The sequence below is a fragment of the Micropterus salmoides genome, unplaced genomic scaffold (assembly GCF_014851395.1).
Source record: "Micropterus salmoides isolate LMB-PRFRI ecotype aquatic unplaced genomic scaffold, ASM1485139v1 Ms_hic_scaffold_6, whole genome shotgun sequence".
In the NCBI taxonomy this organism is placed as follows: domain Eukaryota; kingdom Metazoa; phylum Chordata; class Actinopteri; order Centrarchiformes; family Centrarchidae; genus Micropterus; species Micropterus salmoides.
In genome coordinates, this window is record NW_024044348.1 from 11,378,530 (window position 1) to 11,392,095 (window position 13,566).

General features: G+C 39.3%; 1 protein-coding gene across 1 annotated transcript in view; it reads right to left on the bottom strand.

Annotated features, from left to right (window-relative positions):
• smad3a (SMAD family member 3a) overlaps nucleotides 1-13,000 on the bottom strand; it is a 32,417-nt gene extending 19,417 nt beyond the window's left edge. Inside the window, exon 1 of the mRNA XM_038701121.1 lies at nucleotides 12,251-13,000. Within this exon, the coding sequence (XP_038557049.1) occupies nucleotides 12,251-12,453 (203 nt within the window). The 5' untranslated portion in view covers nucleotides 12,454-13,000. The remainder of the gene's footprint in view (nucleotides 1-12,250) is intronic.
• Nucleotides 13,001-13,566: the final 566 nt, after the last annotated feature.

A 13,566-nucleotide genomic window follows, 5' to 3' on the forward strand; every position in this document is an offset into this window, starting at 1 on the left:
GGCCAAAATCCCTCCTGCAGTGTGTGCAAACCTGGTGAAAAACTACAGGAAACGTTTGACCTCTGAAATTGCAAAGAAAGGCTACTGTACCAAATATTAACATTGATTTTCTCAGGTGTTCAAATACTTATTTGCAGCTGTATCATACAAATAAATAGTTAAAAAATCATACATTGTGATTTCTGGATTTTTTTTTAGATTATGTCTCTCACAGTGGACATGCACCTACGATGACAATTTCAGACCCCTCCATGATTTCTAAGTGGGAGAACTTGCAAAATAGCAGGGTGTTCAAATACTTATTTTCCTCACTGTATCCCACATGTTATATTTCTGCAATCAAAAAAAAACAACAAAACAGTTTGCAGCATGTTTGATTGTTGAGTGTGATTTGATGAACAGTTTATATCCACTTGACAAATTATATCTATTACTTGGGACTCAGTGGCCAAAATCAACTGAGCTTCCTTAATCACTTAAATGTAAGGTTTTGATATTATTATTTGGCACCGACATGTTTTTTTCTACGCTTTAAAATCAACCTTTCCTGTTACTTTTGGAGCAGAGTTTTAAGCTCAATTGCTCACTAACTTTGCTCACAAATGTTAAACCAGTGGTCAGTCTCGCAGCTTACGTCAGTGATTGATTATTTTCAAAATAATTAAGTTAGCTCAGATAGAAGCTGTGGCAAGTGCTTACTGTCCAATGTACATGAAACATAAAAAATTCAAAAACATTCTCATACTGAAAATACTGAATACTGACAAAAAGAGTACACTATTGCTGACAGATTAGCAAAAAACTACTAAAATACTGTCTCAGTTTTTCCCATCCTTACCAAATTACTTTCTATGGACAAGTTTCTGTCATTGCTTCACAAGACAGTAGATGTTTTCTAAACTGCTTATTCAGCATTATGGGGGACTGGAGTCAAACAAAAGAGCCAGAGTTCCCATTTACTTTCTAATCATAAGCGGCCATACTAAAAACTAAAACAGCCGTTGAATGGCGGAATTCGGATATAAATCAGGGTCTATCTCATCAAAGAATAACTTAACCAGATGACGACTAATTATGAACTGGTGTTCTACATTGGACAGGCCAACAGTCCATTACTGAGTTGACATAAACACATTCAACCTCACACTCTCACATTTTTGAGTCTCCAGTTCACTTAACCTGCATGTTTCTGGACTGTGAGAACCGGATCACCCAGGGTTCCTAGCAGTCCATCCAAAATAAGGGAGAGTTAAATATCACAAGTACTTAACAACCTGCATTAACAAGCTGGCATTTTGAGAGAATACACAAGGATCAATATAATGTGTAGAAATCATGACAAACTCAGATGGGGTTACGGAGGTCAAAATCTTGAGTACAGTCTCCTGTAGGGATGCACCAAATGTTCGGCCACTGAAATTAATTGGCTGAATATAGCAAAAAAAAGCACTTTCGGTGTTTGGCCTAATAAGTCAAAAGACCAAATAAATTTGACATACAATTACGTGGACATGTCGGCAGCCTGGAAGCATTTTAAAGTGTCAGAGAAAAGTTTTATCCTGTCATCTTCCCTCTTTATAAAGACAACTGTTGCAGTGTGAGAGTCCTACCTGAAGAGAGGCTGTGAAGTCGTCATTTTAAGCGATACGAGAACCACATACAATATTATTTATCAAACTGGGTCGGACTTGAATGAATTTAGCGCGATGATACACGTGTGACATCGTCTGGTTTTCAAAATAAGGTGTCTATACAGTATGGAAATAAGATTAATTGGATTATATTTACAGTCTAAAACATATTACATGTGTCCATTAAAAGTAAATGGACACATGCAATATACTTTACTGGACCCTCTTGGGCCTCATTTTGGTGCATTGCTGGCCCTTACAATACACTATTTACTTTAATGTTCATTAATTGTAGTACTCTATAATTTATAACAAATCAGTTATTTTTATTTATATTTTTAAATTTTCTGTAGTTTCATGCATTTGACTCTTATTTATCAAAACTTTAATATGTTTTGTTGTACTTTTGTTCAAAGTACTATTTACAACAAAAAAGTTTCTTTTTATACTGCATTATGTCATGGTATCTTGGGATGGTCTCAACATAACAAAATTTTAGGGATAATCTTTTTTTATGTCATGCCTAAAGAATATCGGCTATCAAATTTTAAAATCCTCAAATATCAAAATCGGTATTGGACTTAAAAATCCCATATCAGTCGGGCTCTACTCGTGTGTCTGGGGAGTTCTTAAATAGACTTGAGCTTGGTTCCTCTACTTGGGCTTCTATTAGGTTGAATGTTTCAGACAACTGAATAAAATTCATGAACAACACATAACAACAAGTGTCCCACAGAGATTCTTTCTAAGTCCTAGACAACAATGGTATCTTCATGATGGACGCTGCTCATCTTAAACAATATCTGCCAACTTTCACCCATCTATGGCTCTCTTTCTGTATTTTACTAGTACTCATGGCTTAAAAGTAATCTACCCCTGTCCTTTTAAACCGCTGCTCCTTCATGTCCAGTTCTTTTCCCACACATATCCAGCTGTAGTCCAGCACAGCAGTAGCAGTGGTGGTAGTGGCCAGTGGAGCACAAAGGCAGCCTTGTTGTCTGGTGAACATGTCTGTGTGACTGTGACTTTGTGTGTGTTTTTGCGTCGTGCACGTGAACTCCCCCGCAGATAGTAAGAAGGCCAGGGCCAAGTCAAGGCAGAGCTGTCTCTCTAACCCCCTCCAGCCATAAGGCAAGTTGAAAACCAAACAGCAGCCCACGCCCTCCTCAAGGCCCCGGCAGGCAGAAAGAGCATTCCTCTGAGCTGACTAACCCCACACACACACACACACACACACACACACATTAGTTTAACTAATTCCCTTAGTGAAGCGGCCTGAATGAGGTAATCACATTTTTTACATAACATAATGACAATATGTTTTTCATATATAAAATCAAATGGTAAAAAATCAAAATCAAAAGCTAACAACATTAAACTACAAGACAATGCATGTAGTTTAATGTCATTCAGTGTGATAACTGTTCATAAACTGTTGTTTTTTAAATATATGAATTACAATTCATTTAAATACCAGGAATGTCACATATCACAACAGAATACCATCCATCTATGAGGCCACTTAAAACAGTAAAGAATTTAATGTAATTACTATCTAGCAGTAGCAGCCTGGTGAAGCCAAAGAACTTTGACTCATTCAGATTTTAGGTCAAAACTCTGGTTACAACAAGGTAAATACCACAACACAGGTACTGTAGTCTCTAAACACACACACACACACACACACACAGTGTGTGTATCTGTCTTGACTCACAGCAGTATCCCCTTTCTTTCAGCCAACCAACCACACACAGACAGACAACACACAAACTCTCTGTGACCTGTCTTGTGTCGTGTCCCTGTTGAACAATTCTGTCTCGGATGATTCAGGTGTGATACTTTATGTGAAAGCTACCTAAGTGAGTGAGAGACAGACAGTGTGTGTGTGTGTGTGTGTGTGTGTGTGTGTGTGTGTGTGTGTGTGTGTGTGTGTGTGTGTGTGTGTGTGTGTGTGTGTAAAAAGGGAGGTGGTAGACTTTTGACCACATTGAAGCATAATTAAGATTCAGATAAGAGAGGGAGTCAGCAAGGTTTGGCCAATACAAAGCTGTATTGATTCTTAACGTGTCAGTTCAAGTGATTACATAATTCTTCATGTGTAATATTGTCACTATTTTATAATTTCCAAACTTTATAAATACTTGACTTTGCAGTGCATAAGATATTCAATAATTTTGTCCGTCTCAAAATAATCTAGAGCTGCAACAGAATATTAATCAGAAACTTTTTGATAATTGATTTATCTTTTCAAGCACAAATGCATGCATGTGTGGGTTCCATTTTGCTAATGGGAGAATTTGCTACTTGCCTTAACTTTGTAGTAAATGAGGAAAATATTTTGGTATGGACTTTTTTTTGGACAAAATAAGACATTTGATCACCTTGGGCTCTCTGGAATTGGACTTTTCACTGTTTTCTGGAATTTATGGACCACACAATTAATCAATCGAGAACATAATCAGCAGATTCATAATTATGAAATTAAATAAAAACAGTAACTGTTAAGAGACATTCAGCTACATGTTTGGTACATAATGACAATAAGTGATTTGCCACGACATCAGCTTTTAAAATGAAGCTTTGGTTACACTTGAACTGCAATCCAAAACTGTGCAAACCTGGATTTATTCTGAGCAGGTTTGCTCAAAGTTAAATCTCGGTTAGGTGTATAATCATCACCCTCCATTTTCGGTGTTTGTTTCCACCTTGCATGTCCCTTCTATTAACAAAAAAGCAAATTTCTCTCAGCATTTCACTTCCGACATCAATTTACCAACTTTGACCACAGTATGGAAAAAACAGCATACGTCAAATACAATAAGTAACAGGTGATTCAAGAGATATAACGGCAATATATACACATCACTAGGATGCACAAACAAGCATTAACACATATAAATATACGTACACAAATACACACAATTCAGACAAACAATATCCACTCATTAACAGACTTTTGCTGCTGCTGCATCTCTACTATTCTAAATGACAGGATGTGTAGGACGGCTGTGCATACTTTATGTAACAGTGCTGCTCAATTATGAGAAAATAACGGTCAATATAGAGATCACGATTATTTACCATGATTACTCACTGATTTACAAAACATCCTGCATTACTGAAATTGAATGCTTCATTTTTAGTCTAATTTATGCGGTGTAAAATGCTGTAGGCTTATGCTAATCATGGTGACTAACAAACTTAGTTACAACCCTCGTCATGTTGTTCTCGAGCTGAACTAAACATGCTACAGCCTGGCGGAGACTGAGTTTGGGGTTATTGGGAGGCGTGACAGCTATAAAGGAAAGTGATGTGATCTGGATTTGTAACACAAGACGAAACAAAAGCATTATTTAGAAATGGAGTGCTGCACCAAAATTATTTTATCTTGATTTTATAATCGTTAGAGCCAAAATCGTAATTGAAAATAACATTCGATTACTAGCACAGCCCTACTTTGTACAGTATGTATAGGAAACATTCAAGCCGGTGGAGTAGGAAGCAGTGCAGCGATAAACAATATCTTCTAGACACAGTAGCTGCAGTGTGTGTCTGTGTGTATTTAATGTAGTCTGTCATCCAGACACATGTAGACAAACTTGTTTTGATGTTGAACTGCTGTCTAGCTGGAAAACAAACCAGTTTTATCTTAGCCATTAGCGTGTTTCTTTTTTTGCACGCAAACCACACTAACCACAGTCGCCCTCTGATAAGCTTAGGAATCCAACACACTGCTTCTTGCCAAATATTATGTCTCCTTCTCTTCCTTCATCTAAACCCTTGGCTTTCTGGTTTACCTTTCTCTTTCACATTCTGATCCCCTCAAATTGCACTCCACTTACTCACTTCTGTTGCTTTCACTTTATAAAAAAAAAAAATCAGTCTTCGACTATCTGTGTCATCTTCCCTTATTAATGCACACTCTCCCACTGATGTGATAACAGGCTCTCCCCTCCAGCACCAGACACAACACTGTGAATCCCCAACTCCTCTTGATCGCTCTGTATTACTTCTTTATCTCTTGCAAACTTTCTCTCATCCTACCTTTGTCCCTCTCAGAGAGCCCTTAAAGGGATACTAAGCAATTCCTAAGTGATGGAGAAACCTCTGAGATTTGAAGGGAATGAAAACCGACGTGGAGTTTCTCCGTTTCTGCTCAACAGGTGAGTGACGTTTTACACAAACGATAGGTCAGTATTGTCTTGTCCATTTGTTGTCATGTGATGGCTGATCCCAACTGGTTAGCTTTGCTGCAGCAGTAGGCTACCGACAGTTTGCTAACCTACAACCGAGCTAAGATTAGTTTTGCATTACATGCTGTGTCTTTGTCCACTCTTACGTTATGACGTAATGAAGGGTTTTATGGCCATGAAGACCTAAAAAAACAAGTTTTGCTATGACAGTGGGATTATTTGGGTTAATTAATAAGATGCTATAGGCCTACTAGGTAGCCTAATATTACCAGAGATGTTACGTTCCTTGTTTGCTATGCATACAAAGTATCGTCCTCTTGTCAGTGACTGTACTTTTGTTATTAAAAAAATTTAAAAAATCAAATAACTGGTGTTTTGGATGCTGTGTTTATGTGCTTGCATGTCCTTTGATTGATGATGTTTGTTTACTGTTGAAGTTACTAGCAGTACATAAACTAGACTCCAAGGCTTAGACATTGGCTTTGATAGGTATTTTATTTCACTACTGACTAAATGTCTGTGAAGATTCTCAGTCATCCAGGTCATAGTTATCCAAAGAAGGTTAAAGTCGAGGGCAACTGGACTTGGTTTAAGATACTAGAAGATGTTTCTTCCCTCATCCAATGGACTTCTTCAGTTCTTCCTGACTGGTAGGTAAACTAAGCTATTTAACCTCAGTGGGGTCGTTTGCCAGGATCGTCAATACCGCTGGTTCGTTAGTGTTCCTGCTGTTGTAACGACAGTCGTTATGGTCATTAGGACTGCATCCTCACCTTACCAAATTGGGACAAGTTTCTATAATTAAAGGATTCCCACTGTTACCACATTATTATGGAATTGCTGAAGTAAATCTGTCTGTCTGTGTGCACACTGATATTGGTGTTTTGTTTAAAGTAAATCACTAAAAGAAATCCTCTAAACTTATACCACATTTTCTGCAACATCCTCCATGTATGGAAACACAGTTATGGATGCGGGTTTTATCCTGTGAATGGTGACATTTATATGTGAAAACAATAGAAGTCTCTCTGTCCTGCTCTGCTTCTTCCCTTCCTTCCTATCGCCCTCATTCTCATTTTATCACATCTTTTATTTCTGTTCTTGGGAATCCTTCACTCCCTCCTTCCTGCCCTGACATGCAGCTGTGTGAATTAGACTGTAGTCTTGCTGCCAGGAGGGATGTGTGTGAACAAGATGAAAGCACTCCCCAGAACTGGCCAAAACTCAGAGTAAGTTAAGGTAGGCAGGCATGAGGAATCCACTACCCCAGGCTCTGTGGAAAGACAGAACACACTCAAACCCACAACACACACCTTTTATCCCTACTAGATTGCTAGTGGAATCCTACATTTTTATACGTCTCTGTAAGCTCCTATCCAACCTTTGAACTCTAAAACCACTGTAACATTAATGGGTTTATATTTCTGTTAAGGACTGTTTGGCTTCCATACATAATCCTCTGTTAAAAAGTTGTCTCTGTTCAAACATGACAGGACCGTTACAGATAGTACACAATGTTTGTGTAATAGTTTCCATTTGGCACGCAAGACAAGACTAGACAATGCAAGAAGTTACTGAGACAATGTTATCTCCTCCTAGTTTCAACGTCAGACTAATTTCAATTCACTGTTACAATAATTGTGTAGCGTGTAAAAGTCCCTCAGACTCACGTCTGTCACTTCAGCATGATGTCCACGATCAAGCCGCAGCATTTACACAACACTTTTCAGAACACTTTACAGCATTTATTGTTGGTTGTGATTAGTTGCACAACATGAGAAATTAGCGATTAGTCAATTGCCAGGAAATTAATTGACAAAAACTTTGAGGATCAATTATCTAAGTCAGTTATTAACCCAAAAGGCCAAAACGTTTCTTGGTTCTGGCTACTCAAATGAGAAAATGTTCCGCTTTTATTTGTTTTACGTTATTCATAATTTTCCAACAATTTATAGGAGCAACAATTAATTAAGTAATCAAAAAAATAATAGACAGATAGACGGCATAATGAAAATAGTTGTTAGTGCAGTCCTACCCGATATACACAGAATAGGCAAATAAAGTGACAATGTAACTTGGTAAACTTATTTTTAGTATTTCCAGAAAACAATGCATGTTTGAAACAAGTTTTACACAAGTCTGCTTTAGCAATCTGATTGCTATTTACAATTATCATAATGCTTGATGAGGATCAATACTGCTATTCCTTATTATATCAGAAGTTAATAACCAACAGTTTTTTGTGACACATTTTTTGCATGTCTGCAATAACACATAACTACAGTGTCAGGGTTTCCCCCATGAACTGTATAAAAGCAGTTGACGTAGTCACCGTCATGTCACCTATTGTTTTGTGGGCTGCCGTTTTTAAGCCTCGAGTTTAGCAGTTTGGCGAGACTGTGGCTCTAGCAAGCTTGGTTAGCTAGGTGCATCTGTTCTCACCATAATTGTGATTTTAACTGGGATGCTAATTTTGGCTAAAAACAGGCTTAAAACAAAACGTACTTACTGGAAAAATTAAATGCCAATTAGCTTGTTTAATGGCGTTGTTTAAATTTACACATTGCAGTGGATAGGAGTCACTCTAGCCTCATTGACAGGTCGCCATTGTAGCGACTTGTCAATCAGAAGGTTGACTAATTAACTGTGCCTCTGACACAGTACGTATGATCAGTCTCCTTCAGATAACAGTTAAGTTTGTTTGTTGATGTATACTTAAGAAGAGAGGCCTGTGTAGCGTGTCAAGTGTTTGGAATCAATTCAAATGAGAGACCTAATATTGTATGATAAGGAAGTGACCAATTTAGAAACTTGCAGCATGCCATAGTTGCACCATCAGTTACGGCAAGAACAAGGTATATAACAACTAGGAATGCCCCCACAAAGACAGAGACAGTGAGAGTGCTTCAGTGTCAAATGATCAACTGTCATGACTTGTAATACGTTAGCTTTACCTGTGTTACTTTTACCTTTTTGGCTCCAAACTGTAACATTAGTGTAGTAAAGTACGTAGCTGGTAACTAGTGGTCCGAACCGCTCTGCTGCTGAAGGATGGTAGCCAGCTGCTACGAACTTTATTTCCTCTGCAGCAGCAAACACAATACACAACCTTACATTATTAGGCTGCCATCTGATCATCTAACCCATCTCACAGCACTGAAGCTGAACTGAACATGCCACACAAACACACACGCACACACCATGACACCCTTATCAGCAGGACAACAAGTGTTAGTGCCTTCCAAAGCAGCTAGATATCACTTTTGCAAGAATAAATCTGTGTCCTGATCTGACACAACAATGGTTCATGTTTGTGGAGGTTTATGCACAGTGACTTGGTTATGGTTAGTGAAAGGTCATAGTTTGGGTTCAAAATACTCATTGGTTAATGTTAGGGAAACATTGTGGTTTTGGTTAAAATAACTACTTCCTTAAGGGGACCTTCATCATCTTGGTTTAACTTAGGGAACATTCATGGCCATAGCTAAAACAGACTAAGAAGGACTGTCGGTAGGAAACAGGAACCGAATAGCAGCCTCCTGTGATGTTTTGTTGACCCCTTTAACCAACCTGACTTCCTCCCTCTACTCCTTTCTTTGTGGCTATTTACTACTTTGCTCCAGAGACGCAAGTAAGAGTGACATTTCCTATGGCCACTGGAAGACTTTGTCACTTCAATGTAAAAATATTTAGTTGTCGGGAACACCACCCACCTGAGATATTTACCAATCTACAGGTAAAACTGAAAGAGACTTGGCTTCTGTTCAGAAATGCACGGAGAGTCTCCTTAACAGAAGAAATGTAATTTGTTAGTCATCCTCAAGCAGTGCAGGCTGCCACACTTCATCCACCCCTAAACCATTGGAAACCGGTAGACTTTCATGACTTGACGCACTTGACGCACTTTACACACCGATGTTTGTGACTAACCAATGTTTACAGCTCACAGGAAGAGAAGATTTTAAAGAGAGGGAGGGGTGTAGGTCAACACCACAATTACTCTTTGTTGAGTGACTAAGACTTGAACTTGGACAGGAGCCTTAGCATTCACTTTACTTATTGCTCCTCAAAAAAGTAAAAACAACGACCACAGAGGCTTAAAAGGCAAGTGAAGCGGTTGCCCTACCCAAGTGATAGACAAAACCTGATAACCTGCAAAAGCCCTTTGTTTCTGACTTCAAAAGGGACTGTAAGTTCAAGTGACTGTGACTAATGTTTTTTCATGGGACGCGGGCTTTATCTCCAGAGTAAACATATGGGGACATAGACACACATCGCCCACATTAACCACCCACACACCACCCAACCCAAAAATAACTGTGTCTTGACCAAACTGACCCAGTTGAGATACCATGGCTTCTGACCAGAGACTGTCATATTATTTTAAATGACTTGTAGCAGGTCCTTTAAGATATTATATCTGAATCAGCTGCAATGACTAAATCACCTGTTTTCCCCCTTTTTAACAGTAATAAAAAAAACAACAACTATTGACTCAATCAATGCAGGGGGCCTGCTTCCGTCAGCACTCAGCATCACAGGGAACCATCATCAAGAGGAGTAGCTATGAGCCTCAACAGGGAGTTTATGTGTCAGAGAGATAGGAGCTGACCTCCCCATGGACAGGCCTGAACATGCAGGCAGCTGCTGTCAGCGGGCCAGAACGTAGGGGAATTAATAGAAACAGCAGCTCTCCAGGGACACTGTTAGCCCACATTGACAGCCAGCTCTGATCTGGGGTCATCTTAATGCACTCTGCCTCTTCCCCTCCGCATTAGTGGTTGGAAATATGAAACCTGGATCACGGCAAACGTTATTCAACTTTCCGGGTAGGCTTAACTATGAACATTGGCCCAGGCTTGTGCACGCTGTGATATGCACACTTGTGGCAATCAAGAATTTGGGAGTGCCTTGTGTGGGGGTTCAATTTTCATCTGACACACAGTATGCTATTAAATCTAAATTGCCCACACATGCATGTGAGGTTTTGTGGACACAAGCAAAAGTCTAAGGCCTTTATTTGTTACTTACAGGTGTTGATTCAACTTTATTGTCATTTTGGAGGTTGTAGATTGTGGAGCTGTTGAATTCATTTCCACAATAGTAAGAGGTCTTTCTATTATTTAGACCAGTGGTTCTCATTTTTTTTTCATGTCAAGGACCTTTAAACTGATTAAAATTAGACCAGGGACCCCCATTTGATAAGATTTTGTCAGAAACAACTGTTTTCTTTACTGATTATCTAAAATCACACACTATGGCAGCATTGTTTGGTTAAGTGTAAAAAAGCGTAATGACAGGTCTTTACGCCAGTATTGCAGGATCTAAAAAGGGCTTATACCTGACAAAGAAAAGCATAAAAACACACATTTGAAAAGCTGGAACCAGGGAGCTTTTGGTGTTTTCGACAAATGATTATCTAAACAACTGCAAATAAATTTTCTGTTGACCAACTGATATACTGTACATGGGGTGTACAAAGTTTAGCTGCATACACTAGAACAAAACTGGCAAAGTCTATGTAATAGATAGTGTTCTATGATATTGTAGTGTGTTAAGATAGACAAAACTTGATACCACATAACTCCTATGTGATACAGACATATTTAAGAACTGAGACAGGTGAGACTTTGGTGGACATGGACTGTGTTTACAGCAACTCTTACCTGTCACATCCTTTCATCAAGGGAGGAAAGTGACTGCATATAAGGGAGCTGAATCCCTAAATCTACCAGCTACCAGTAATTTGATGTCGCATGGCAGTGTTGATTATCTGTTGTATATAATGTGTTGACAGATAAATGACTATACAGAGGCGTTGAAGGGAGAGCCACAGCTCCACATACTCGCCTACGCACAGCGCTAGAAAGCGTCCCAGATTAAGGCCAAGTTATATAACTTGGACTCCATTTGTGCTTTTGCATTGCATATGCGTTGCTGGCTAAGCAATGCATACACCATAGCGCCTCTTTAAGAAGTTAAATATCAATTTAATAACAAGAAAATGCACACAGAAATGTTCCAGTGACTCAGTTCACTTGAAGTAAAACGCACATATGATGGCATGGCAGCTAACTGGCTAGATGTTTCAGCCATGGTGTGCTAGCTTTCCTTATGGACCACTGTTAGCTAGGTAAGCGTTAAATTAGCCACCATGTTACTGTATAATAATAACCGTAAAGAAAAAGCAAGTCTTTGAAATATTGACGCGAGACAGGAAGTGAAAATGTCAACTTCTCAGTCAAGCAAGGATGCCGTACATGTGTAAGGTGAGCAAGCCACAGTTAGCAAACAGTAGGGTACATCTGAGTTTTCTGTAACAAACCTATAATTAATCAAACGTCTGTAAAAACACATCTCCGCTAAGTAAACTATGGGATGCTGCTTTCACGGTCACCATCAACACAGAGCTCAAACTCTCCGTACCTCGGTATGGTGATGCATTTTGTGTTGATATTCTGGGTGGTGATGGCTTTCTCCAGCTCGTCCAGTTGTCCCGTCTTCTTCAGCTTCTTCACCAGACTTTTCACCGCCTTTTCACACCATTTCTCCTCCTGGCCGTTCTGCTCTCCCTTCTTCCAGCCCAAAAGTCTTTTGACAATGGGGGGAGTGAAAGGCAAAATTGACATCTTGAGTTCAGTTTAAGTCCTTCCAGTGTCGAGAAGTCCGTCGGTTTTGGACAAAAACACGGGGACAACTGCTCTTCAAACGGTCCAAACTGTGGAGATGAACGCGTTATTTAGCTTTAAAATAAAGTGTTGTTGTTTATTAAACGCCACACAGATGCATCCCGGAGTTAAACCCTGCAGTTTTAGCTCACTCAGTCTGTCTGGCTTGAGCTCAGCTGAGAACTGTGCACCGGTAGTCTGGTGCGCTATGGATTTAGTGCTCCTCCGCCAGGAAACCTAGTTCCGTCTGCACTTATTAAAACCGTAGCTATTTTAAATACACCCAACTCGAGTTACACCGAAACTGCGTCTTTAACTGGAGCAAGATTCAAACCGCCGCTGTGAAACTACTTTTTTAGTGTTTTACCCCGGATGCTCTTTCTTTAGATCAGTAAAGTTTTGTTAAGTTCAGAGTCAACGGCGGTTCTGGGTCCGCCAGCTGAAGTCTGCATCAAATGCAAATGTAGGAGCTGCTGCTGAGAGTCTCTATTCAGCCTTCAGACTGCACAGCAGACCTGTGAAAGGCCAGTCTGAGCAGCTGGCCAAATTTGCTGGGCTGATATTGCACAACCCTGCCTTTTCCCTGCAATTGCTTTACTGGTAAAATTGCATATGGCTGTGCCCCAAAAAAGCTGTCACAATCACACACACATATTCCACATCACTTGATTTAGTTATGTAACACTGAAGAAAACAGTTGATTGCATGTGAGTGCACTTAGAAAGCTCAATGAAATGGAGTCCTTATTCTCCTGGCATTGATCTTTTTTTGTAGACCATGGTATATAGAGATGCTATCTGAAAAGATCTGTAGGCTCTACTTAAACTTAAATTTCCACAAAGATGCTTTATTTATTCTTCTTTGGACTGTCTTGAAAACTCCCCAAATGAAATCATCCATCTGTTTCAGTTTATCTACATAACATAATTATAGTCCAAAGAGGACCATGATGTTCTTACGTCTTTATTTCCCTCCACACGGTAATTAAGTTAAGGTTTTAGGTCTCATTTTGTCTTTTCCACTTTATTATTGGAAATCCACACATTCTTAATTATCTGTCAGGCAGTCGTGCAA